The sequence below is a fragment of the Pseudopipra pipra genome, chromosome 1 (assembly GCF_036250125.1).
Source record: "Pseudopipra pipra isolate bDixPip1 chromosome 1, bDixPip1.hap1, whole genome shotgun sequence".
Classification (NCBI taxonomy): Eukaryota; Metazoa; Chordata; class Aves; order Passeriformes; family Pipridae; genus Pseudopipra; species Pseudopipra pipra.
Window position 1 is genome coordinate 27,088,577 of NC_087549.1, and position 25,339 is coordinate 27,113,915.

General features: G+C 38.0%; 1 protein-coding gene across 1 annotated transcript; it reads right to left on the minus strand.

The window, feature by feature from the left end:
* Nucleotides 1–2,583: 2,583 nt before the first annotated feature.
* Nucleotides 2,584–24,377, minus strand: ATP6V0D2 (ATPase H+ transporting V0 subunit d2). Its single transcript, XM_064649464.1, has 8 exons — nucleotides 24,137–24,377; nucleotides 14,518–14,689; nucleotides 13,101–13,279; nucleotides 10,343–10,422; nucleotides 8,445–8,522; nucleotides 5,001–5,177; nucleotides 3,552–3,629; nucleotides 2,584–3,019 (listed from the first exon to the last, which is right to left on the minus strand). Exons 1-8 carry the CDS (start codon nucleotides 24,264–24,266, stop codon nucleotides 2,858–2,860), a joined length of 1,056 nt encoding a protein of 351 aa, XP_064505534.1. The 5' UTR covers nucleotides 24,267–24,377; the 3' UTR covers nucleotides 2,584–2,857.
* Between the last annotated feature and the right edge of the window lie 962 nt (nucleotides 24,378–25,339).

A 25,339-nucleotide genomic window follows, 5' to 3' on the forward strand; every position in this document is an offset into this window, starting at 1 on the left:
AATTTGTGCAGGAGGGAGGGATTGAGCATGGGAAGTGCTTCAAATGCTGCAGCCCAGTCCATCCACAGCTCTGTGCTGCTCAGCTCTTTGTGAGCAGATGGCAAGCACATCAAGCCTGAGATACAGGCAATTCCGAGAAAGAAAGATTCACAGCTCTCAGAGCTCACCAGAAGCTCATTCCTAGTCCTGCTCTCCATTTCTCATTGAACACACAGGACAAGGGGCATAGTCAACACAATCAGACTGTATAAATTTATCTGGATAGGCTTAGCTATTAAAGAGTGTGAACATGACTTCCTACTGTTCAAGAGGTAAAAGGGAGAGCAAGAAAAGTAGCTTGTTGCCTCATGGTCCCCTATCTTACAAGTTGATGTTGTCATTAAGAAGTTAATGATGCTTGTGGTAGTGATTTTGTGATCTGGACTTCCACTATAAGATCTTGTTAGAGATGATACATGGCCTTCATACATACATATATATATATATATGTGTATATATATATATATGCATATATACGCATATATATATATAGAGAGAGAGAGAGAGACCAGCATGAAGACTACTTTACTAACAAGGGAGTAGTATAAATTGTATTAATTATAGAAAAAGCTAGGTATTTGAAGACTTATAAGTTTCAAGTCTTAACTTGCTTAACCTTTAATTGGGTATAATTAAGGCCTAGTACCTCCTGTCTTCATTAAGCAAATAGGTAGAAATTTGTTTAGAAAAAAAATCAATCAACACTGATGCTGTCCTTTCCATAGTATAAAGACCAGTTCTGCTGACAAGACAGTCATGTAAGCTGCAATTCCTGCTCGTTTCTTTCTGAGCCAACAGTATCCAGACTGTAGCAATAGCAGCTGCATATCTTCCCTGGCACAGAATGATTTAGGGTGGAGAGCAGATTCTTTCCCTTTCAAATCACTTCAGAAAATTCTTGGCAGGAAGCCAGCTGATTTGTTTTGTTCAAGTAAGGAGGCTTGATTTATCAGCACAGAAAAAGTATTCATGCACTGTGCTGAATTGTTTTAATTCAGTTTCTGTGTCACAGACCAGCTGAATTTGTTATTCTTCTGCTCCCAAAATTTTTTTTAATGCAATTGCTAAAAAATATAGAAAAAATCTGAAAATTTGTAACAATGTAGTTGTATTTCTTTCTCCGTTGCAGTTTTTGAAAGTTTATGATGCAGTTTGTGATATGAGTATGAACTGGAAAGCACTGGCCACAGATTAGACTGGGAAATGCAAATTAAGTAGTCCAACACAAAAGCAGTGCAAGGAAGCAACTACACATGCCAAAATAAAACTGCAATCCAGAAATATTCTGTTTCTTTTTTAATTTCTGGTTAAATTTTCTAAATTCCTGCTAAATTACTTCTAAAGGAAACTATGAATGTATTTTTTAAGTAATAATATAAGGTCCTCTGATATTCCCAATACAGCAAATACTAAAAACTTCTCAATTTTGCATTAAATGAGTATGCAATGTTTTGGGATATAACCCTTTGATGACATTTACCATTTAAGAAGTGTGGTTTTAGCTATAAAAACCCACACATTTTTCTATTCTTTATGTATGAATGCATGTGCAATTGTACATATTAAAGAGAGCTATGTTATATCTCAGTTCTTAAAACCTTGATACGTTAATGTTTTCCATAAGTCTGAGGTGTTGACAACAGATATATTTTATTTTTCTGTCTACTCAGCAGGAAATGGATTGTATTTCTGTATCATATTACTGGAGGAACAGTCAGCTGAAGACTGCAATTTGCTGTTGTGCAGCCTGAAACTGAGTAGTCATGCAGAAAGTCAAGGTATGGCCTATTTCAAAGATAAAAGAGCAAATTCTTTGAATGAAGTAGGAAGGCAAAATGTTGATACAGCTTTCAAAATCCTTCCTTTTTCTTCAGCAGAATTAATCTTGTCCTGCTACAATCTGGTTTCAACTGTTCACTCTATTTTTAGTTACTGATCTTAGCCAGGTCCTCAAATAGCTCAGAGCTGGTGTTGTTTGTGTCTGATATAAAACTGATACAGACGGGGTTGGTATTTTCATTCATGTTTCATAATCTTCTCTAGTGCATGCATAAAGACAGTGTCTTTGGTGTGCTGGGAGGAGATATTTGTATTGCTGTGGAGTAGATCAGAGGCCCATTGTTTGACACTTACAGTGCTCCTCATTTGACCATAAAGGAATAAATGAAAACTTTTCAGTGAAACTGGAGTTACTTATGGTCCTGTGCAGGGCTAAGCATTGGCCTCCATGATCCTTGCGGGTTCCTTCCAATTTGGCGTCTTCTGTGATTCTGTGATTTACGTTTAGTTGCAGAGAGGTGTTACAGTTAGATAGGGTCAAGAAGCTCCCTCTTGGGATTCGTTAAGGGAAATCTCAGACTTTCTCTCTTATTAGTGTATTAACTCCTTCATACAGTCTTGCATGCCATGAAAAAGACCATAAGTGTGAGATAGTAGTGGTTCAATTTGCCCTTTGAGAAAACCATTAATTCAAAAATAAGCCATTAAAGAGCTTTTCAAATGTCATTGATACAAAGATTGCTTCCACAAAAGAGAAAGAATATGTACATGAGACCTTGCAGGAAGTTTTTATTGATCAATTAAATTAAAATAGGAGAGTGAAGAACAAATCTACCAACAAAACTATGAATATTACCATGAATATTTCCTTATGAAGTACTCATATCTCTAATTACAAGACTTTTTTTCTTACACTGGTATATATAAGGAGGCTTATTAATACAATTTAAAACTTGTGGTAAGAGCTAACTTTTGAAAACATATTTTTCTTATATTCTAAGAAATGATGCATCTTTTCAGGCATTATAAATTCTCAGATTTAGAAAATTGGAATGTAGTTGTTAATTTTGGTTCTGTGTCTCTGAGAAATACATTCAGCAATCCATACAATATTCCTGCATTCTTGTTCCTTTAACTTCACATAGGCATAAAATACTCCAAAATGAAACTGGTTGTTGAATGCAAGCACATTCATCTTTACCTGTAGAAAAGATGAAACACGTGTTATGAAAAAATATCAAAGAAAGCAAATGCAATTTTTTATGGTAGATTTTCTGATCAAGATTTCTATGTAACTTTGCAACCGTGACTATATTTAGCAGTCTCTTGAGTATATATGTAATTGGAATGTCATCTGTGGATTAATTTTGGACATAGACTACAGTAACATTACAGGAAATAAAGGATAGTGGTGAAATACCTTCTTCAGTAGACTACTCAAAAGAAATTTCATTAAGTGGATAATATGAGATGGCTTTTGGATAGTCTCTCGGGTTTGACAACCCTATAAGTCGTCTTCAGAAGAATGTCCTAGGATTAATTTTATTTAAAAAGGTAAATCCTTCTATTTTGGCTCAGCCATATGTTGACAGCCATAGAAAATCCATATTCTTGAATACAAAGCTGAATGATGCAGTATAGTAGAATCAAAAACCTAGTAACTCATTCTTGTTTTAAATATTATTTCAGGCAGGTAGCTTTCATTTTGTTATTTTAAGGTTAGAAGCTCTTACCTCATGTTCAAAAAATGCATCTTCCAGTGTCTTTTCTCCGCTGCCACTCCCTACACCTTCAAACACAGCCTTGTATTCCTAAAAGCATAGACAACCACTCCATGGAAATAAGGTACTTTTGCATTCTGTGCAGCACAGATACCTTACATTACTTTATGAATTAATCTATGTTAAGTAATATTTCTGTATAGAAGAACTCATGTATAGATTACAGTTCTTCATAAATCAAAAGTTAAAAGCATATAATCAGCAAAAGAAAGAAATTCATATTTGTTCTTCTATTTCTTACTGTCATTTCCTACAATTTAAAGTAATTTACTGAAGGCACTAAGAGAGTCTTATTGTAGAATGGCACATGACCTTTCACTCCTTTGAACAGAGAGCACTGAACTTCTTGTACAAATTGTACAAATAGCCAGAGCTGTAAATGGAGCCAAAACGATGAACTCTGATCCTCACATGGCTGCTCATTTTATTTCCAGTAGTCAGCTGGATTTGCTTTACCTGCACTAATATTGTCCCCAAATCCATTAGTCTGATATGACATCCTGGAACATCCTGTGCAGATATATTTGGCTTGATTTCTTATGTGTTACATTTCTGTGTAATTTCCTCCTCTGTGTGTTTGGTTTGTTGTTCCAGTAAAGTAGGAGTGCAGTACATGTCTACTACAATGGTTTCCAAGTTCATCTAAATATCTCACCGTGGCATGAATAGTCTTGTTTTGTACCAAATTGACATGATAACTCATGATTCAAATGTTCTGCTTATGCACAAGATCAGATATACAGCTCCATCTTTGTGGGATTTTTATGGAAAAGAGCAGTTGATCAGACAACATTTTGTTTTGTGTGCCTACTTAGGGGTAGCACAAATGTTATAGACAGAGTACAACAGTTAATTCATAGATCAAGTGTTGCAGGTTGATTAATCTTTAGTAGCAGTACTACTTGCATCAATATTAACAACTACATCTACTTCTTTGAGTCAATTAGTAATTTAGAGAAAACTTTTCAGAAGGGAATTTTTACGGTACACTAGCAATAAATCAGCTTTGCACAATGTTAAGTGTTTGGCCAGCTCACTTTAAAATGACTCATGCCTATGCTCCAAAATCTTGGAGGCAGCAGCTGTGAAGTGAAACTCAATTTGGGGAGGGTTAGTGGAGTAGGAAGACTTTTGTTTATTAGGATGGGATTTGGTCTTATTTAAACATCATTGTAAGGGGATCTCTGTATTGCATGAAGGTAATAATATATCTGATGTCTTCATATCAAAGACCTTTGATTCCATATACATCTTGATGGGAACTTTAATATCTTTGCTGGTTTTTTTTCTTGCTCAAAAATGCTTTTAATTTAAGTGAATACTCTTTAAAATTTTGCTGACATCAAGTGATGTTAAGTATTTGTGTTTTGGCTTTTGGTTTTATTAAATTAGTTTACATACTGCGTAGTATTCTGCAACGCGCTTCACTTGCTCGTAGTCATCTGCATTGGCCAACATGTGTAAGCCTTCTGGATAAAGTTTTCCACAGGTTGGATACAGCGTCTCTCGGTCATCTTTACTCAGCTCAGTGCCAAATGAATTAATGGTGATGATAAAGGCACGTCTGTCTGCCTCAAACTTAATACGCAAAACAAAGAATAAAGAGGTGTTATTAGACATCTCATTCTAAATTGCGTGGATATTTTGTGGTTTTTTAGTAAGTTAAAGTATGAAAATTAAAAAAAAAAAAAGTGGACTTGAGAACATTGGAAGCCTACTTTATTTTAGAAACTGTAAATCCTTCTTTGTAACTATATGTTAAATTTTAACTAGAAAATCAAACAGGGTTTTGCTACCATAGCTTTTATTCTGTGATTTTTGTACTAAAAATATCATCGCTGCTGCTTGCTCATTTCCCTGCTTAGTTACCCAGATGTTGACAACAAAAAATCTCCTCACACCCTTCTGTATGAAATAATACTCCTATAAATAATAGTAGTACACGAAAGGACTGAGAATCAATAGTGCTGTTCTGGGGTAACTCAAGGTGCTGTTGATAGTAAAGGTTGAATGAAAATCCTGAAAAAAAATAGTTTCTGAATGCACATATTTAAAATGCTAATTTAATACAGTGGAGGAAGCTTTTACTCGCTAAGTTAAAGTTTTAAGTGTTTCAAATACCAGTTAATTTTTAATACATAGAGTCAAAGGCTATATTTCTTCTGCCAGGTTTAGATACCAGTAATATCTGTATTTTCACTGCAGCAGTAAACCGAAAGTCATTCCAATGTCTGGATCTCACACCGTTCTTTTGTACAAGGCAAAATTTCACTTGCCGTTCTTACAGTATGAATTAAAAATGCAATAGTAAATAAAAATAACCTTACTCAGTTCTATCTGATTTAATTTTTTTCTTCTGTCTTGAGAACTAAATTGACTATGCTTTTATTTCTTTCTTTTATTTCTTACCTTCATGTTGTAAGAACAGCAGAGTCCTTGCTAATTGCAGGGATTATGCAGGGAAAATCTTCCAAGTATATACAGCATATGCATATTTTAGGCATCTTACAAAATTTCTTATGCTATGAATTTTTGAACTACTTTAAGCAGAAACATACTCTTTTCTGTTGAATAACAAGGCTGCAGTTACAACACAAATCTACCACTTTAGCCATTAAACACATATTCACAGATCTACTCCTGTGTACTGGCTCATACAATTACAGGAACCAGCCACCCTCTGGCACTGACTTTGGAGCGAGTAAAATGAGTAAACAGTAGAGAAGAAAATAAGTGCGCTTGAAAAGATTTCTAGCTAATGAATAACAGGGACAAATTTCACTTGCCGTTTTAATACGATCAGGCATATCAATCCTGGTGAAACTGTTTTAGAAGGACAAATGCTTTCTTATTTAACTCAATAAAGTCATGTAGAATATAGGGGCTAGATTTGTAATATTTTTTTGGTAAAAAAACATTCTAGATGCAACTACTAGCAGGTTTGGGTTCTGCTTCAGGTGGCTCCCAGTTTGAGAAAATTTGCAGGATCATTCACATCCATACAGACCTCTCAATTCATCAAATTATTAGCATGTGAGGTTCTCTATAGTGAGTGAGGCCATGAGGCAGTTACTTGGCAACTTGCTGTAGGTAGAGGTAAAGTCAGAGGATGACCATTTACAAGGTGATTTAGTTTCCATATGGGAGACAGAAGTAGCATGTCTGCTAGTTCAGAATTAGCATGGGGCCCTGATAACAGACACAGCACTGGCTGCAGTTCTTGACAGATTCAGGGTTAAACCTGCAATGTGTGTTATCCAAGGCGGAAGAGACATAGTCAGTACTCTTAATGTGGAAGGTTGGTATCATGACTGGTAGTCAAGGAGTTGGGGAGCTAAATACCTCAACCTCATTCTGAGAGAGTCAGGTTGGTAGTCTTGCATATAAGATTACAAAATAAATAGCAAGTATTCTTTTGAATAATTAAACTTCAGCTTTTTGTGAATCCAACCATTAGCAATCTGCTCTGTGTGTGTCTTCAGATTATTAAAATGTTATAGGAAAGGAAATCTTCCATAGAAAAGTTTATCCTCCTGGCTGATTGACATTAGATAGGGATTTTAAAGAAGCTTATCATAGACTAAATTGTTACCACTGGTATAAAGATAGTTTTGCAACATGCTTAAACTAGTGTTGGTGGGTAATCTGTTCTAAGCATGAATTTCTAGCTAAAAATGAACTTTCTGAAAAATCGGAATCAACTGCAGGAAATGTCTTTATCTCTGCCAGCCAATCTCTTGATTTCTATTTTTCAGAAAAGAATAGTCAAAATGTTTAATTTCTGTACAATTTAACTTGATTAGGAATACTTTGTTTAAAGTGTAAACTGAAACACTGTGACCTGGTTAAATAAAATATGAAATTGCAATCCCTTTTAGGATATTGTTTTGTAAAATGTGATTCAGAAACCATTCTTCCTTCAGGAATGAACTACCATGGTTATTATCTCTCTCCTAAATGCAAACTTTCATTGTGATGTCATCAGAGCTCAGTGAATTTTGTTCAGCTTCCAGGGTGTAAATTTTGCTAATCCAGAAAAAAAAGACTCCAGGATGCAAGTGGGTGATGTGGCTTTCAACTTCTGCAAAGAATTGTGATAGAACATGTGGGGGGAAAAAAAAGAAAGAAAAAAAAAAGGGAGCTGAATGCTGAGAACTCAATTTTAGAAATTTCTGCATCTTTTGTTACAGTAACAGAGACAAAAATATCATTTATTATGATGCGAATATGCTTTAGGGAGAAGGACATTAGGAATTTTGTATGTCATGGAAAAAATAAATATTAAAATTTTCTGAGTTGAGAGAAAAATATAACATAGAATGCTGGACTTTTTTATATGACACTAGTTCCAAAGGTCACTCAATTCTGACTTCAACCACTAATTTTAATAGGAGAGTAGACAAACATAACAGTGCCATGAAGCTTAAAGATTATTGATTAGTAAATATACAGTAATGCCAGACTTTAGCTATCCCAAATTTAATTTTAAGCTGTAGGAAGTGTAAGAATAATAGACTTCTTTAGTTTTTCTACATAATGCAGAAAAATGTTAAAGGGCAACAGTTTGAGATTAGTGAACCATTTATTCCGTTCTGCTCTTTATTATAGAAAAATATTAACTGAGACTGGCTCCTCCTTAGTAATGGTCTAGCTGTTTCTCTAGTCAAGAGGTAAAAGTCATCCTAGAACATATTATATCTTAGAAAAACAAGTATATTTAGAGGAGAAGTAAACATTTGACAGAGAGCTTCGTAAATGGAGAGAGAAAGAACAGGAAAAACAAAATAAGATAAATATAACAACATTGTGGATTACTTTAATGCATAAAGACCAAATTTTTCTTACCTCGAGAATAGGTCTCATTATTTCTGCTGTAGTGCCACCTTGTTTTTCACAAAACTTATAAAATGCCTCAAGATAAGACTTCATGAAAAAAGAAGAGAAATATTTTAAATGCTGCTTAAGACCTGGACTAGGTTAGCACATAGTCCTGAACCTCATTTTTAAATACTCCTGTTAACTCTGATAATTCCACCTATGAGTTCACATTCAAGTATGTGCTTAATTACTTAGTTGAAAGTTGAAATATTAAAATGCAAATGTCTCGTTATTAAAATTTGAGTTCAAATGTTTTCAAAAACTGTAACAGGACAAATATTATGATTTACTTGATCTATAAAGAAGGAACTTTTTGAGCTCCATTGAGTTTCCACTACATAATAAGCAGATGGCTGAAGGGAACTCTTCATTTATAGTGTGTGGAGGAGGGGATTTGGGCATATGCCACGGCTGTTAGGCCAGCAGTACGAGGATACACAAATTAATCCCTACTGCTCTACCATAAACCCTGGATTAGGACAGAACAGCAGACGAAGCTCCTGTAATACTGGTCAGCAGAGCCCTCTGATCTATTAAGGATTCTGGCATCTGCACCCATTTCAAAGTACCTGTGCAGGAAGGACAGTAAATATCTCAGAGATGCTGTTCCTCCTGCCTCTCCATCCCCCAATACTGTTTTAGGGTTATCAAAATGTATTTGCTACAACTTCACACAATCTTTTTAGAAGAAGCTGTCACTAACTTTGCAATTAAGTGAATTTTAAGTGGAGACATCTCAAGGGGGATCTACTGCATGGAATTATAGTAGAACTGCAGCATAATTGATCACACTGACAGGTGAAGCAGAGGAGAAAGGATATATTATTAATTTAGATGTTTTTGCAGAATGATCCCCCTAATACTTATATGAGCAAGAAGAAAAATAAAAAATAGATTTAATAAATGTAAATATGTTAATGTGAATATCCACACAGGATATAAGAATAAAACATGTATGTTATCAAATTGAAAAAAAGTGTCTAGTTTAGTAGAACTGTGAAAGAATTAAAATACATGAAAAAAATTAAAATACTTGGGTATAATTGATGCTGTTTTGAATGAGAGAAGTAGCAAAATGTTTAAGAATAAAGAATTGGCCTGGGAATTTATAAATATCATTTGTAAGACAAACAGAAGATTTTTTTTCTTTCCCCCTAGTTCAATCAGATCACTGTAAGAATATACTTCCTGCAGTCTGGGGCATCCACTGTGAAAGAACAATAACAAAGAATTTGGAGAAAATGTGCCAGGAGGAACCATCAGCGGAATGTATAGTCTTTAAAGAGAACAAAGAGTAGTGACCTGTGTGCTAATATTTGTAAAGTACTTTGAAAATGCAAATCACGTTAGATGCATATCCTTACAACATTGTGCTGTAGCACTGCTAAAGAGGATTTTAAAAGGAAGAAAATAATACAAAATCCCTAAGTAAAAATCATGTTAGCTAGACCCAAAACAATTAGACCTTTTCAAATCAAATCTTCCTTATATAAATAAAAATAAATGTTAACCAAAAGCCTGTCTAGGCTCGTTTAGGAGCTAACAGTTCTGTGGCATTTGGTGGATAACTGGGTTATTCATAAGCAAATGGATCTGGAAATTAGCCTGACATCTAAAGCATTTTCATTAATGAGATATTAAATTAGAATTTGGATGCAGAACTAAAATTGGAAAACTCCCCGAAGAGTGCAGTAGAAATGAAAGGAGCTGGATCTGATTCCTGGACTTGAAATCAACCAGATGATCTCAGACAGCTTGCTTTATCTCACCATACTTCTGTTTCCCCCTCCATAAAACAGGATCCTGACCTTTTCTGAGAGGCTTTGAGAAATCCCAAATATTATTGTTACGTTGCAAAAACTTGCCTTGTAGAGTTTGTTGCGCATTATTTCAATGTTCATTTCGTCCAGGTCATTTTCAGACAAGCAGTCTTGAAAGAAAGCAGCTGAAAGCAGAGTTTACAATATTGCAGTATAAATATGCATGCTGATAATATGCATCTCCTGTCTATTGCTCACCAGTGTATGAACAAGGATCTGAGGTTTCTGTTGTACAAGAAAGGCTGATATAACAGAGGGGAAGAGAAATCCTCTTGATTTCCCCTTATCCTCCTACTCCCTCCTATTTTAATCAGAATCAATCAGTGCCACAGCCAGAGTCCACGTCTCCAAAGAGAATCAGATGGGAATGGTAATGAAAGCCCTAATCTTCTCTGAAGTATATGGTTTGGGTATTATGGAGATTTTCTAGTGAGGCACATGAAAAAGAATTTTTGTCTTAAATCATGTAGGTGTTCTTCAATTGTTAAAGAGAATCCTCTTTCCTATTTTCCTTCTTCTTCTTTGAGCATGTCTGTAGTGGGGGAAAGGCAACAGGTTGCAACTGGTAAAGGGCACAAACTTTGACCTTGACCATCTGTGCTTCTGGCTGCTGCATAGAACTGACTAGAGAGCAAGCTTTTGAGCAGGAAGACAGTTGGACAAAGTTAATTTGTGCAGCTGGACTGTTTAAAAATACTGTATTCATAACCCACAAAAGTGTGCCAAACTCTCACTGTTCCTGAGCTACGCCAGTGGGGCAAAGTAGTGCTGCATGTCAGTGTTGTCTCAGACTGTGTCAATGTAAGATAGTATTTAAGGAGAGCAGGTGAGCCTGGACATGTTCTGTGGTCTTCTCCCTTCCTACTCTTGCAGCATCCAGATTTTGGATGGAGAGCATCAGAAGGTGTGGCCCTGAGAGTTCCCATTATTATCTCCTTGTAGATCTATTCCCCATAGACTGTTTTAAAGACCTAATACTACTCTCTTCTTTTACAAAATTGTTTAGCAAAAAAAAAAAATTCCAGAAATTTACTACCAGCTGTGTAAAAAAAAAAAAAAAAGACAAAACAAAAAAACACAAGATGATTTAGTTTACCTCTTTTAAAACTGGTTTTCTGCTGGGATTTGGTCTTCTGAAGGATTTGGTAAGCAGCAGTTCACAGCTTACTGTGAACAAACCGCTGCCTTTAGGACTCTGTAAACCTTGTCCTTATCTCTTTATCAGCCTTGTCCACTCCAAAAGCCTTTTAGTCTGTCCATGCATGGCAGCACTGTTCATTCTACCTGTCCCTTCTGTCATTCTGTCCCTGTCATTCTGTCCCTTCTCTGATTTCACTGTACAGGTTGCTAGTGCCTGAGCGCCAGCGGGGATGTGCTGGAGGGCATCCTCTGTGAGGGAGAGCCAGGGCTGCCCATTGCTGGACACAGCCAGTTCCAACCAGGATCCACCACAGGGCACAGCTGAGCCTCTCAGCCAAGCAGGTGTATCTAACGGGGGCCTACCTGAAAACCAAATTCGGGCTTTTTACAAAAGCATGATAGAACAAGAAGGTGTGGCTTCAAACTAAAAGACAGTAAGTTTAGATTAGATATTAGAAGAAATTCTTTACTGTGGGGGTGGAGAGATGCTGGAAGAGGTTGCCCAGAGAAGTTGTGGCTGCCCCACACTTGGAATTGTTTAAGGCCGGGTTGGATGGGGCTTTGAGCAACCTAGGCTAGTGGAAAGGGTTGGAACTAGATGATCTTTCAGGTCCTTTCCAACCTAAACTGTTCTTTGATTTCATGTCTCTAAACTTCTCCCCACTCCTTGTGACACTCACTGCCTCTCTAGAGGAATGCAGTGTAACTTGTGGTGATAATTAAGGGGGAAAGGGAGAAGAGTCTGGAATGAAGCAGTGGAAAAGGCTGGAGAAAGGTGTTTTCCCCGAGTGTCTAAATGTTTCATTCATTTCTGCTTGTTTCCTATTGTCTGGATCAATTATTAATTACATCACATATATATTAATCAATAATAAATCAAATTAATTTTCCTCAAGTTGAGTCTGCTTTGCCTGCAGCAATACTTTTTAGGTGATCTTAACTTGTGCTGGGAGTAGGGCATGAGCAAGTGGCTGGGTGGAAATCTGTTTTCTCTCTGGGATCAACCTACCACACCCTCTTGAAAAGCAGAACCCAAAACCATTCATGACCTGAAGATGAGGGCACATAATGGTTTCACATACGTTTAGATCCATCCAGTTCCATCTAACCCTCAGTACCCTTCACAGTAGTGCACAACAGCTTGTTAGTTTTTGTTCATATTGGCTGCAGCAGCACATTGAGCAGAGTTTCATCTTGATTTCATAATGTGACATTCCCAAACTTTACTCTGTTTTGCTTTTAAATTTAGTTCTTCAAAGTAGGACTTCTCTTTATGTTTGAACCATGCCCAAATCTCAAGAAGGAATCTGGGTTCTACCACAACTATCTGCTTGACCTTTAGTGAGGATATACTTTTAAATTGTAGATGTAGATGTTGAAATAAAAACCTAGATGCTCTAAATCAGTGACTGTTTCAGATATAAAAGACATACACTACCCTTCTTGAGTAGAATGTCTTCTTTCTGTCTGCTATCCAAGGTGGATATAGAAGCTGTTAATAAATGTTGCTAGAATATGTCCTGAACACCACTTCAGAAGTGCTTGATCCACACTTCATGTTTTGTGTTACCAAAACAACATATCCAGTAGGAAATATGTTATTCTTAAGAATACAGGACTAGTAGTTTCAAGAAGAAAGTAAGAAATAATTTAGTGTTTCTACCTAATGGTGTGTCAACCAAAATTGCGTTGTAGAGCTCAGTGGGGTTTGAGGCAATGCTGACTGCTTCCATTTGCTCAAAGCTTCCCAGTGGATGGCACTTGGGAACAAGTTCAGCTATGGGTCGCTGATGTAATGTGCCAGTTATTAAAAGAATTACGTTGTCAATCATATAGCTGTATCTGTATTTGAAAGAAAAAGTAAAGAAAAAAAATCTTTATAATGACTTTTCATTTGAAAAAATACAAACCTAAGATTTTTGAAAATTAGCAATAATACTAAAAAGTATTATTAGTATGTATGTTCACTCTATCAACAGTTCATCAAAAAACAACAGAAATTTTTAAACAACAAGTAACACCACAAGTAAACAGTAAGTAACACCACATTAGTTTTAAACAACATGACTGATTTGGAAAAGAGACTTTTTTAAAGTAGGACATACGGGACAGAGAAGTGCATAGTAATGTTTGCACTAAAATAGCAGAGATCATGAGGATGTCCAGTCTTAGGCCTTTCTTCTCACTCACCTTTAAACATCCTCCCATGAGGAAACTAAGGACAGATTCTCACATATTTCTTCTCTATCACTAAAAGTACTCTTTTCGGTAGAAGTTTTCTGTCATCTTCTTACTAGTTTTATTGTCAAAGAGGCTGATAAGAGTTTTTGTCAGTGACTTGGAAATGGGAGTGCTACTCTCTTGGGATATTTATGGCATTCGGCTAATCCATGTTGTTATACTGTTATAAAGCAGATCCCTGTTCTTAAAGTTGTTTAAGCCAGTTACTTACAACTTTCATCTGTTTATGATGGTATTGAGATCAGAGCTTTCTCTTCATCTTGCATCAAACAGCAGTTGAACTTTTAAAAATAGCTACTTGGATCTAAGTATCTTTAATGTTCAAATAGTATAAAAAGTATGGTAGGTGTGGGATGTGGTGTTGTTCCCCTTTTTAAAAAAGGTCTAGAGGAGGATGCTGAGGAATTAAATCGCTGCCCTGTACATCATGAAATTGTTAATCTTGCATGAGTCACCACCCCAAACTTCAGTTTTGCAAGTTCTCTGACTTAAAAGGTGTTTGAAAATTATAACCATTTTCCCCAATATCTACTACTTCTCCCACCACTGTACACATAAAGAATGTGATTCTGTTCTTTAAAATAAATAGTTGCAAAGACAATAGTTCTTCATATATATATAGTATATTTATATACATATATAGATAGTATTTATACATATACATGTATATGACAAACTTATATTTGCAAATAAAGTATGTAAATGTTGCAGTATCAAAGTAATTTTGCTGGGTTTGAAATTTAATAGAAGTTCCAACACATTGCATTTACACTATTTTAACTTTTAACTGCTTTTTTCTTTTGAGTCTGCATGGTAATCTATGTGATAATATTACTTACGTGATAAAATTCAGAAAAGTGGCAAGTGGTTCAAAAGCATGGTTTCTAAAGTAATGAAATTCCGTGAGCAGTTTTGCTTTTAGTTTATCATCGATGGTGGAAATAGTGAGAGGCCCAGTTTCATTAGCCAAGAAGTTGCCGTAGTCTGTAGTCTGTAGATGTAACTTCAGGTCTGGAATTAGATTCAGGGAAGATCATGAGAATAAACTGTTATTTTATCATCTGCAAACCAAATTAAAAAAATTAAATGTTAATGTCTTACATATTTTCATGCTAAGTATCTGATCATACTCTATTGAAAAGTTTTTTGCATAGGTTTAATATATAGTGTAAAAACAAAATTAATGCAAACTTTTACTGTCTTCTACCAGTAAGACTTACTGCATGCTACAGGAAAGAACAAATAATTTACACCTCTGTCAGAAGTTTCACCAGCAGCTTTGCTTTTCAACCATACCACACAGAGTGTGACTTACTACTGTCTCTAGTCTCTTCCTCATAAGGATTATTCAATGTTTTGGTTTCACTGATTTTGCATCATTTAAGTACATTAGTTGTTTCGCCTGCTTCACTCCTATGGACTGTTATGCATCAATAGGAATCATTCTTTAACTTTGTTAAGATCTTAAATTTTTGTATGAAACATTTAAATCTCAGGTAAGATTATAGTCTTCTGTTATCAGGCTACCTGAAGAAGAGGAGAGAACACATCTCGCCTGGTTCACATTCTGGACTCCAAATGACTTCTGTAGCTGAACACTTGAGAGGGCAGAGTTACACTCTTAGCATTTCTGGTTTGGCTTTGTATGAATTATTGCTGTGACTAGAAAATCCTAAGAAGCTGTTCCAGAAACTTGGGTTATTGTGACATACTCCATTTGAGCTCTCAACCCTGGTGACTGAGGAAAATGAGTTGTTTAGACCACAAAGTTGAAAGAAGCTTTCATGATATCAAAGAATTTGTTTGACAAATTTTCTCTGCTATCCATTGAGGGAAAAGTAAGAATTTGAATCAGTTCTTAGTGTTCAAAGGAGTTTAATATTTCCTTTTAGAAAATCTCCTGCTGCAATGCATAATTATGTTCAAATGCTATATAAAAACTATTGTAAATTATAGATTGGGATATTGCTACATGATTTAGGCATTCATAATAATTAGATTTCCATCTAAAATCTAAAGTGATAGTTATGGAAAAGGACAACACTCCCACTGACTGAAATAAGAGTGTACCCATAAGGGAAGTTAATTTGCAATTAGCAGGGTATGCATTTATCAGTACAGTAGCTACTTTTGCCTGTTTCCCCATGCATTTCTTAGTATGCAATAAGGTTGCCTTCACTGAGACTTAAAGCAACTAGTACAATTGTGAATTCAAACTCCTACATCTAGAACTCTAGCTTACTGAGATAAATCTCAGAGTTGTCTATGCAAGTTGGCTGCCACTCAAGGTTGTTCAGAGCCCCATCCCAACTGGCCATGAATGTTTCCAGCCTCTCTGGTCAACCTTTTCCAGCATTTCACCACTCTTCTTGTAAACAATTTATTCCTTATAACTAGTCTGAATCTATTCTCTTTAAGTTTATAACCATTACTTTGACTTATTACTACAGGCCCTACTAAAATGTTTGTCTCTATCTTTCTTGTAAGCCCCCTTTAGGTACTGAAAGTCTGCAATAACGTCTCCCTGGAGCCTTCTCCAGGCTCAAAAATCCCAACTCTCTCAGCTTTTACTCATAGGAGAGGTGCTCCAGCTCTTCAATCATCTTCAAGGCCCTCCTCTGGACTTGCTCCAACAGGTCCATATCCTTCCTATGTTGCGGACCGCAGAGACAGATGCAGTACTCCAGGTGGTGTCTCACAAGGGCAGAGCAGAGGGGAGAAGAATTGCCTCCCTCAACATGCTGGCCACGCTTCTTTTGATACAGCCCAGGACACAGTTGGTTTTCTGGGCTGTGAGCACACATTGTCAGCTCATGCCTGGCTTTTCACCCAACAGTATCCCCAAGTCCTTTTCCACAAGTCTGCTCCCAATTCCTTCATGCCCCAGCCTGTACTGATACAAGGGTTTGCCCTGACCTAGGTGCAGGGCCTTACATTTGGCCTTGTTGAATCTCATGAGGTTCCCATGGGCCCAATTCTTGAGCTTTTCTAGGTCCCTAGGGTGACATCCCATCCCTCAGGTGTGTCAACTGCACCCCTCAGCTTGGTGTCATCTGCAAATTTGCTGATGGTGCACTCAATCCCACTGTCTGTGTTATTGAAGGAGATGTTAAACAGCACTGGTCCCAGTACGGAACCCTGAGGGACACCACTTGTCATTGAGCTCTGTTGAGGACCAGGAATCGGAATGGGAACAATTCCGGAAATGGAAAAATATGTACAACGATTGAATGGACTTTACACATTGTGTGTTTCCCCCGAATTTGTATCTTCCAGGCATGCCCAGGCCTGCTCACCTCCCCGCTCCCCTGTCTTCCCTGCCGATTGGCTGGAGAAGCTGCGGCAGGAGACAGCCCCCATTTGCCCTTTCCTCCCTTTTTTCCCACGGCCCAATCCTGGTTTGTCCCCCCGCCTGTCTGTCTCCTGCTCCACCCTATGTTCTGGCCCTTTCCCTCTGGATAAAAACCCCGCGTGCGCGCTGGATTAAACATTCTACCTGCACCCCACCTTTGTGTCCGGGATCCGTGTTGTGTCGCGGCCCCATTCCCCTCCCCCATTTCGGACTGCGACAGATGGCGCTCAGCGTCGGGCAGAAAAGGTTTTTACCTTAAGAAAACCTCTCCCACGCCACAAAGGGCTCAGACAGCGCTGAGAGAAGCGTTTTCGTCTCGCTGGTCCTTCCCGGTAGAACCCCAGATTACGGCAGGATAGCCACCGCACCGAGAAAGGTGAGCTCCGGGAAAAACCTCTAATCCCATCTCCCACCCTCACAAAATAATTTCGCAATGGGCCTCTCGCTATCTACCTCTCAAAAATTCGTGTACCGCAAGCTTAAAGACTTTATTTTGGAAAATGGACACCCTTTAGACAAAAAATCCTCAAAATCCCTTGCTAAATGGCTTGAAAACAGAGGGGAAGCAGTCTCCGACAGCATGTCCCTGAAAGACTGGGAGAAAATTGGATACAATATCTGGAGAGCGAAAGAGAGGGGAGACAAAGCGGCTACTGAAGCGTTAATTGCTTGGAGATTGATTTTGATGGTGCTACAACATCAAATAACCAGTCCCAATGAAAATCTCCAAGAATCTGAACAAAAATTCAAGCTCCCACCCCAAAAAATGGACAAGCCCCGAAGGTCCCGGAGCGGCGGGGGGGCGGGGGAGAGCGCGGACGGCGGGAGGGTGAAACAAAGCACGGAATACCGGCATCATGGCGTAGGCGAGCTGAGCGGCCTCGTGGGCGAAACCCAGGAGAGCAGGGAGCGCGCGCAGCGTGGAAAAACGGCGTGCAAAGATTTCGCGCGTCTCCCGCCGGCACCGCCCCCCAGCCCGCCTTCGCGCCTGCCCCCCTACGCCCCCGGCACGACCACGGACCCTCCCACCAGAACGCCCTCTCCCTCCAGCGCCGCCTCTACCCCCACGTCGTCACCCTCCCGGGGTAGACGGAAACTAAGGAGCAGGGCCAGAGCCTCTTCCGACGATAACACCGGGGAGGATGGCCACGCCCATGAAGCCTCTGTTACCGAGGCTCCCTGCAGTTGCAGGATGACAAATAACTCTCTTCCATGCAACGATATTTGGAAAGCTTTCCGGACAGAAGCCGCACAGGCTAATGATGCCGAGTTTTTAAAAGCCTTTCCAATATACTTAGAGGAAGGTCGGGCTCCTGAGTGGCGTCCAGTTTCTTATACTATGTTAAAGGACATCAAAAAAGCGATTGTAGAGTACGGTTTAGGCTCACCTTATACTGTTGGACTTTTTGAATCGTTTTTTCTCGCCTGCCGGTTAATACCTTATGATATCAAAGCGGTAATGAATGGGCTGTTATCCACTGTGCAGGCATCCGTTTTTGAAGCGGAATGGAAACGCCTTATAGTTAAATATGTCAATGAGAAAATGGAGAGGCATGGTATTCCTGTAAGCAATGCTATTGATATGCTGTATGGAGAGGGTAACTATGCCAGCCGACAAGACCAGGCTCTTGTAGATTTAAAATACTTAGATATTACAAAAGATCTGGCAATGGAGGCCTTTAAAAAGGTTGCTGATGCATATGTCCAAACACCCTCCTTCACCCTAATTCATCAGGGCTCAGCAGAACCTTTTGTGGACTTTATAACCCGGCTAAAGGAAGCTATAACACGGCAAGTCCAACAAAAGGAAAGCCAAGACATTCTGTTTAATAAACTTGTGATTGAAAAGGCTAACGAGGATTGCCAACAAGCCTTAAAAATGCTAAAGGATCCTACACTCCTGGAGATGATAGAGGCCTGTAAGAATGTGGGGTCTAATTCTCATAAAGCAAGACTAATAGCTGAAGCTTTAGCTGGACCACAAACCTGTTTTCACTGTGGGGAGACAGGACATATTAAAAAGAACTGCCCACAATTAACTACAAAGACTGAACTTCCAAAGACACCGTGCAAACGATGTGGGAAGGGCAGACACTGGACTAAAGATTGCCGCTCTCTTACTAACATTTATGGACAACTGCTACCCCCGAAAAGGTCACCAGACTTAAGAAGAAAAGTGACTTTTAATTCAATGCCAGATCTTAAACAGTGCACCTGTGAGCTGTCAAGAAACAAGGCAGCACCCCCTCAACTGCGTTCCATCCTGCGTAGCCCATCCCTTCAGCAAGTACCAAGAAACCACAGCAATCCCTGCAGTTCCCTTATCATGTGATCCCAATCCTAAATTCTCCCTTCTAACATGTTCTGCTTACTTTCCAGGATCTCGTAGTCCACAGAAGACCACTATCACTAAGCTTTTAGACACCATGGAGCAGTGGCATCTCAGGCTGGAAACAATTTTAGGGGGGGAGTCACTCAGCAAATGCAGCTGTCCACTTGTTTTGAAATTTTGCTTTCTCTGTTTGTTTTGTTACTAACTATTTCTTGTGTCACAGCATGCTGCAGGAAAACCATCACAAAAAATATCTTTTTAGCCGTGCCTGATTTTAAACAACAGAGGGCGAGATGTTGAGGACCAGGAATCGGAATGGGAACAATTCCGGAAATGGAAAAATATGTACAACGATTGAATGGACTTTACACATTGTGTGTTTCCCCCGAATTTGTATCTTCCAGGCATGCCCAGGCCTGCTCACCTCCCCGCTCCCCTGTCTTCCCTGCCGATTGGCTGGAGAAGCTGCGGCAGGAGACAGCCCCCATTTGCCCTTTCCTCCCTTTTTTCCCACGGCCCAATCCTGGTTTGTCCCCCCGCCTGTCTGTCTCCTGCTCCACCCTATGTTCTGGCCCTTTCCCTCTGGATAAAAACCCCGCGTGCGCGCTGGATTAAACATTCTACCTGCACCCCACCTTTGTGTCCGGGATCCGTGTTGTGTCGCGGCCCCATTCCCCTCCCCCATTTCGGACTGCGACAGAGCTCCCTCTAGACATTGAGCCATTGACCACTATTCTCTGGATGCAACCACTCAGCCATTTCTTATCCACCAAATAGTCTAACCATCAAAACCATATCAAATCACATCAACACACTCTTGGATAGTACAGCCTTACTCAGCACTCTGCATTTGTTAGCATTTCTCTAGATCTTCCTTCAATAGACTGAACTTATGCTAGCAGTGTAAATCAGTTGCTTCTTAAAATTATACAGGTGATCACAAAGCTTTACAAAAGAAGGCAGAGGTAATTGGTCTCTCAATAGTCAGAGTCAGATTCTTGGAAATCATCATAGTTTCAGCATAGGCTTCTGTGTAGGAAGAAAGATAATCCAAATATGAACAAAAAAGAAACCTAGCTAACTAAAGAAAGAGAGAAAGATAAGCAAGATGCAGATATAAGTAAAAACAGAGAGTTATACCCAGAAATGAGTCTAAATATGTAAGACCAAATTTTTAAAAAATCATTAATATTTTGATTTCACATCCATATTTCCTGTGAAAACTATTCATTTTTACTTCCTCTTTTTTATTGCAAAGAATGTAAAAATACTTGGCCTATAGTGAAATTAGATTATATTACTTTATTACATGCAGAGAATTCCAGCTTTCTTCAATTCCTTTTCAGATGAACCACAGATGAACCACAGTGTGAACTGCTCATCTTAAATTATAGTTCTCTATTGTTGGCATAAGTAAGACCTGGGGGACTATTTCAGTCAGACACTTTTGCTAGTAACATGACCTGGTGACCCAGAAGGATTAGATGGCTGAGCACTACAGCAGTTTCAGACACTCCTGTTCACCAAAACTTTTTATTGATTATATCTATTCCTTTTCTTAGGCCCTCTTGGAGACCTGTGCTAGACTGGGCTTTTCAGCATGTCCACAAGATCCCTAGGAAAGAAAATTCCCATATTTTATCTGTCATTATGATTGTCATCCACCTGCATTGTGTATCCACCTCATACAATTATATACAGGAAAATAATATGTAGGAAAATTATGACTTTAAATAATATGATTTTAAATCATATGATTTTGCTCACAATTGAACAGCAACCAAACACAATTAAGAGGATGTGTAAAGGGAACTAATGCACAGAGGGAGATTAGTTTTAGATGATGCAGTTAAGACAGGAATGATCCTGATCAGAAAGAAAGAGTATTGTGAGAACTTGAACAAAGTGACAACCTGGTCTCTTGGCATCAAGTACATGGGAACTTATCTAACTCCTCCCTTTGATAGCCAAATTGCCAACTAACTGCAGTTTTCTTTGAGTTACATTTCAGCCGCCACATGCTGGTGAGTTCTGGCTCTGGCGAGTTAACTTATTTCAGTGATGTGTTGGAAGAAGAGGTGGAATGCTTGTCCTTCTGTGACGTAGTCTCCTTTCTACAGAGCAGGAGTCTTTCCATCACACAAATAAGCAAGGTAGGAATAAAACACCTAATTTAAGACATACCCATATTTCTACTTCAAAGACTGGGAATCTCATTCCTTTGAAACAGATGGTGACATAGGGCCAAACTAGTAGCAAGCTGCCCACAAGGTAGCTCCATGGAAATTATAGTAATTCGATCAAGCCCAAAAGGATGTCTAAGATAAGCTGGAAGCTTGTCTGTATGGCCCTGAATTGAGAGGACACTGTATCATAAGTCAGTTAGTAGTCTCCTTTTTTTCTTTCCATTTCACTGTTATGCTTGCTCTGTGATTATCAAGCACACGTAATGCATTAATCTACAGTTTTTCCTGTGGTTCTTCCATACTGACATTATGGTTTCCTTTCTAGAGATATCAAAACCACTTTGAAATTAAAAGTTCCTTTTTTATTCTGTTTATAGGTTGCTTTGAATGATTTTGATTTTTTTCCCCCTACTTGTTTGTTTTAGCATATTTATAGTGGTTTTAACTAAGGCCGTTTTTTGTGGTGTGGTGCTATGCCACAGAATACAGAATAGGGTAAATTTATTACCTTTAATGTGAAGATATGAACTGATGGCACTATTGGACACACATCATAGTACTACATCACAAATCACTGCTGAATCTTTTTAATGGAAACAAAAGACAATGTATGAAATTTACTTTAGAGGTCTGTGTTTTTGGTGCACTGTACATTCGTGGTGCAAGTTCAATATTACAGTATCCAATATGTGCAGAGAAATAAGAGTGTTTAGTGTCACGTAGAAATCCAGTATTTCTCTTATTTACATTATAAATAATGCATTTGGTAGGCAACTGTTAGGAATCTGTTAGCTGTCTATAATAAGTAGAAAATATTACAATGGAGAAAAAGATGCGGCCGAATAGAGAAAAAAGCAAAGTGATAGTGGGTACTAGAGATGTGCTTGTAGAAGGTTTATGAAGGCTGTTGCTTCTGTTGCTGAAATAATTTACATTTTAAAATGGAATGAACACTAGAAAAAATAAGGTTCAAAAATAAAACTTTTTGTTCTTTCTATAATAAATCTTAATTAGAAAAGGATTTTATCTCTCTGTTGTTATTTGTTGATCTGCTGAGTGTTTTTCATAATATTGAAGGTTTATATAGCTCAGAAATGTTTGAAAACTATTTCCTAGTGGTAAATAATATTCTTGTAGTGTGACTTAAAATTTAAATTTAGATAATTTTTCTTAACTAATCTTATCATGAGCAAAGATTCTTCTGGGATGGGTGTAGATAATTCTTTTTTCTTGTGTATCTTTAAACCTTTGTATTTTCTTTTTATTCAGAAGTAACCAGGATTTTTTTTTTCACTTCATGAAGCTTTAGATGGCATCATTTATTGAACTCCTCTGGAGGGAGAAGTGAAGTGAGAGCAAGGTTTAATAATCCCACCATTCTGTCCTTTGTGCCTTTTACAGACGTTTACTAACTCTGTTAGCTTTTTCTGAAGTCTATATACTCATGGAGCAGGACTTTTTGACTCAAACAACTAAATACAATATCAAGAGTGTCTGTGATGTCTTTAAATTGCATAGGTCACAACTGCTGGAACATATAGGATACAGAAACTGTTGATTTTGTCCAGATGACATAAGGAATAGATTTCAGTTCTCAGAGTGATTTTATACATGTGTTCTCTGTGTCTGAACTGCCATTGCATGAAATGGAGAGCTGATACAGCTCTCCAGGTTATCAGCTGAAGTAGGTATGTGCACTTGGACAGTTTAATATTGCCTAGACCACATTGACTGTACTGACAATCTCTTCTTTAACTATGAGAGGAATTTAATCCTGCTGACAGGTAAATATCTATGTGCATTTCTATATGCAGTTGTTTTAATCTGCAAGATGAATCATAGCTTTCATTTTGGAGCCAGGGAAATGAACTTTATGTTCCTTTAGAAAGGTGATTTTTTTCTGTTGCATTTTTTTCCTGCCAAGTGTCTGGAGGTGTGTGATTCTTTGTACAAGTCTGTCTTCATCAGGCTGTAGCCAGTCTTGGCCATGAAAAGCTGTTTTGGAAACCACTGTGTGTTCTCTTTATTACTGTGGCAAAGTCACCTTGGAAAGAGCTTTTTTTTTTTTTTTGTATTTTCTTAAGTTTTATCTCTGTGGGGTCTAATTTTCTCTTATTGGTAAGCAGAATGTCTCTCACTACACTAAAACCCATGAAGTAATAAATTACTAAAATTATATCTTTTATAGAGAAACTCAGAGCCAAATGGTAAGCTTTTAATAAGATTTTAGGAACTATTTTATCCAGCTGAAATGATATGAAACTTCAGTACCTGAACTGTTCTATAGCATGGTTAAAATCTGTGAAAAGGTTATCCATCTCCATAAGAACTCCATGGATGAGATTTTCAAACCTTATCAGTAAACCAGAAAATCCCATCCTCTGTACTGCTTTGCAAATCATAGTCTGTACACAAATCACAGTCTGTGGAAAGCTGTTAACTTAAATATAAGAACAGTTCTTCAGAGGACATCAGAGTTATCTCTGGGTTTTCAGGTAAGCTCTCAATGCTTCAGTCTTTTATATTGCTTTCTTCAAATGTCTAAGCAAGAGTATTTCTTTCTAAATAAAATAAAACATCAGACTTACCTTCAAGTGTCTCACATTGTGCTAAATTGACATAGTCTGCACTTTTCAGGATCCCCGCTTTGAACCCTCGGACCAGACCCTCCAAGTAGCCATGGTCTACATTGAAATAAAACTCTGAGTATCCCGGCATGGAGAATAAAAGTTTAAATCTCTCTGCTGGATACTTGATGGTACTGAATATCTGCCACCAACTGTTTCTCTCCTCTTTGGAAGGAGTGACAAATAGTCACTGATTTCCTGCCAGCCTATGATTGTGTTTTACCAACTGGTTTCTTCCTGTTTCTTGCTGTATTGTAGTTCCAGTTTAGTTGATGGAACAACAGCCAGCCAGAAAATCCAACTCCCTCCTGTCAGAGCCAGAAAATGAACCTATTATTGTTGAAAGAGAAGCCAAAAAGGAAGTACAAGTTTTAACTACTTCTTACAAGGATGCTCTGCACTGATTGAAGAACAAGAAAGCACATTAGAAAGCTCAAATAACATTTTTTTATTTCTTATCTGTATTATAAACAGGAAGTACCTGTGAGCATCCTTTGGAAAAGTATTTCAGCACTAAAATAGAGGGTTGTGGCAGAACATAGTCTATTCAAGGAGCTTAGATTTTTTTTTTAGTGTGCCTGCATACCTTTTGGTTTTTACATTTTTGCTTGCTGGAAATTTTCTGCTGCTCATTTCTATAAAGAAATAAGTATACAAAGTATAAGAGCCTCCTGATAATTACTGTGAGTATTAGATCATGCACATAGGTGAAAAGTCTTTGAAGGGTTTGACTTTCATTGTCCTTGAAAGTCAATATCCAGAATTTGCCTCAAAACCAGAGTTTGTCCAAGTTAAAATACTCTGGTTGTATTCAAATTTAGTGCTTTTTTAGATTTCTTGATTTTGATTCAATTGAAATTCTAAGTTGCTAAATCAATCATTTTTATACTAAACAATTAAGTCTTCTGCCTTTCAGATTTGGTGCCCTGAAGGTGGCGGTAAAAGTGGCTGTGCTTCTGTAACCAACACAGAAAGTCTATTTTATCCCTAAATTCACTACTGTAAGAAACACGTTTCTTCAAGCTTTGCTGGAAGGCAAAGTCTTGTGTCACACCAGGTACTGTTTAAATAAGTAGTTAACTGGAGCTCGGGAAAGTTGCAGTGAGATGTCTGAAGGCTGCTTTATGGTTGGAGGGTTAACACCAGCAGCAGACACTGCAACAG

Excerpts from the sequence above, each read along its gene's own strand:
- ATP6V0D2 (XM_064649464.1), bottom strand. The coding sequence starts at position 24,266 with ATGCCGGGATACTCAGAGTTTTATTTCAATGTAGACCATGGCTACTTG. Across the intron at positions 8,523-10,342 it reads TGCGCAACAAACTCTACAAG|TCTTATCTTGAGGCATTTTA; the intron begins GCAAGTTTTTGC and ends TTTTTCATGAAG. Across the intron at positions 3,630-5,000 it reads GCGTTGCAGAATACTACGCA|GAATACAAGGCTGTGTTTGA; the intron begins GTATGTAAACTA and ends CTATGCTTTTAG.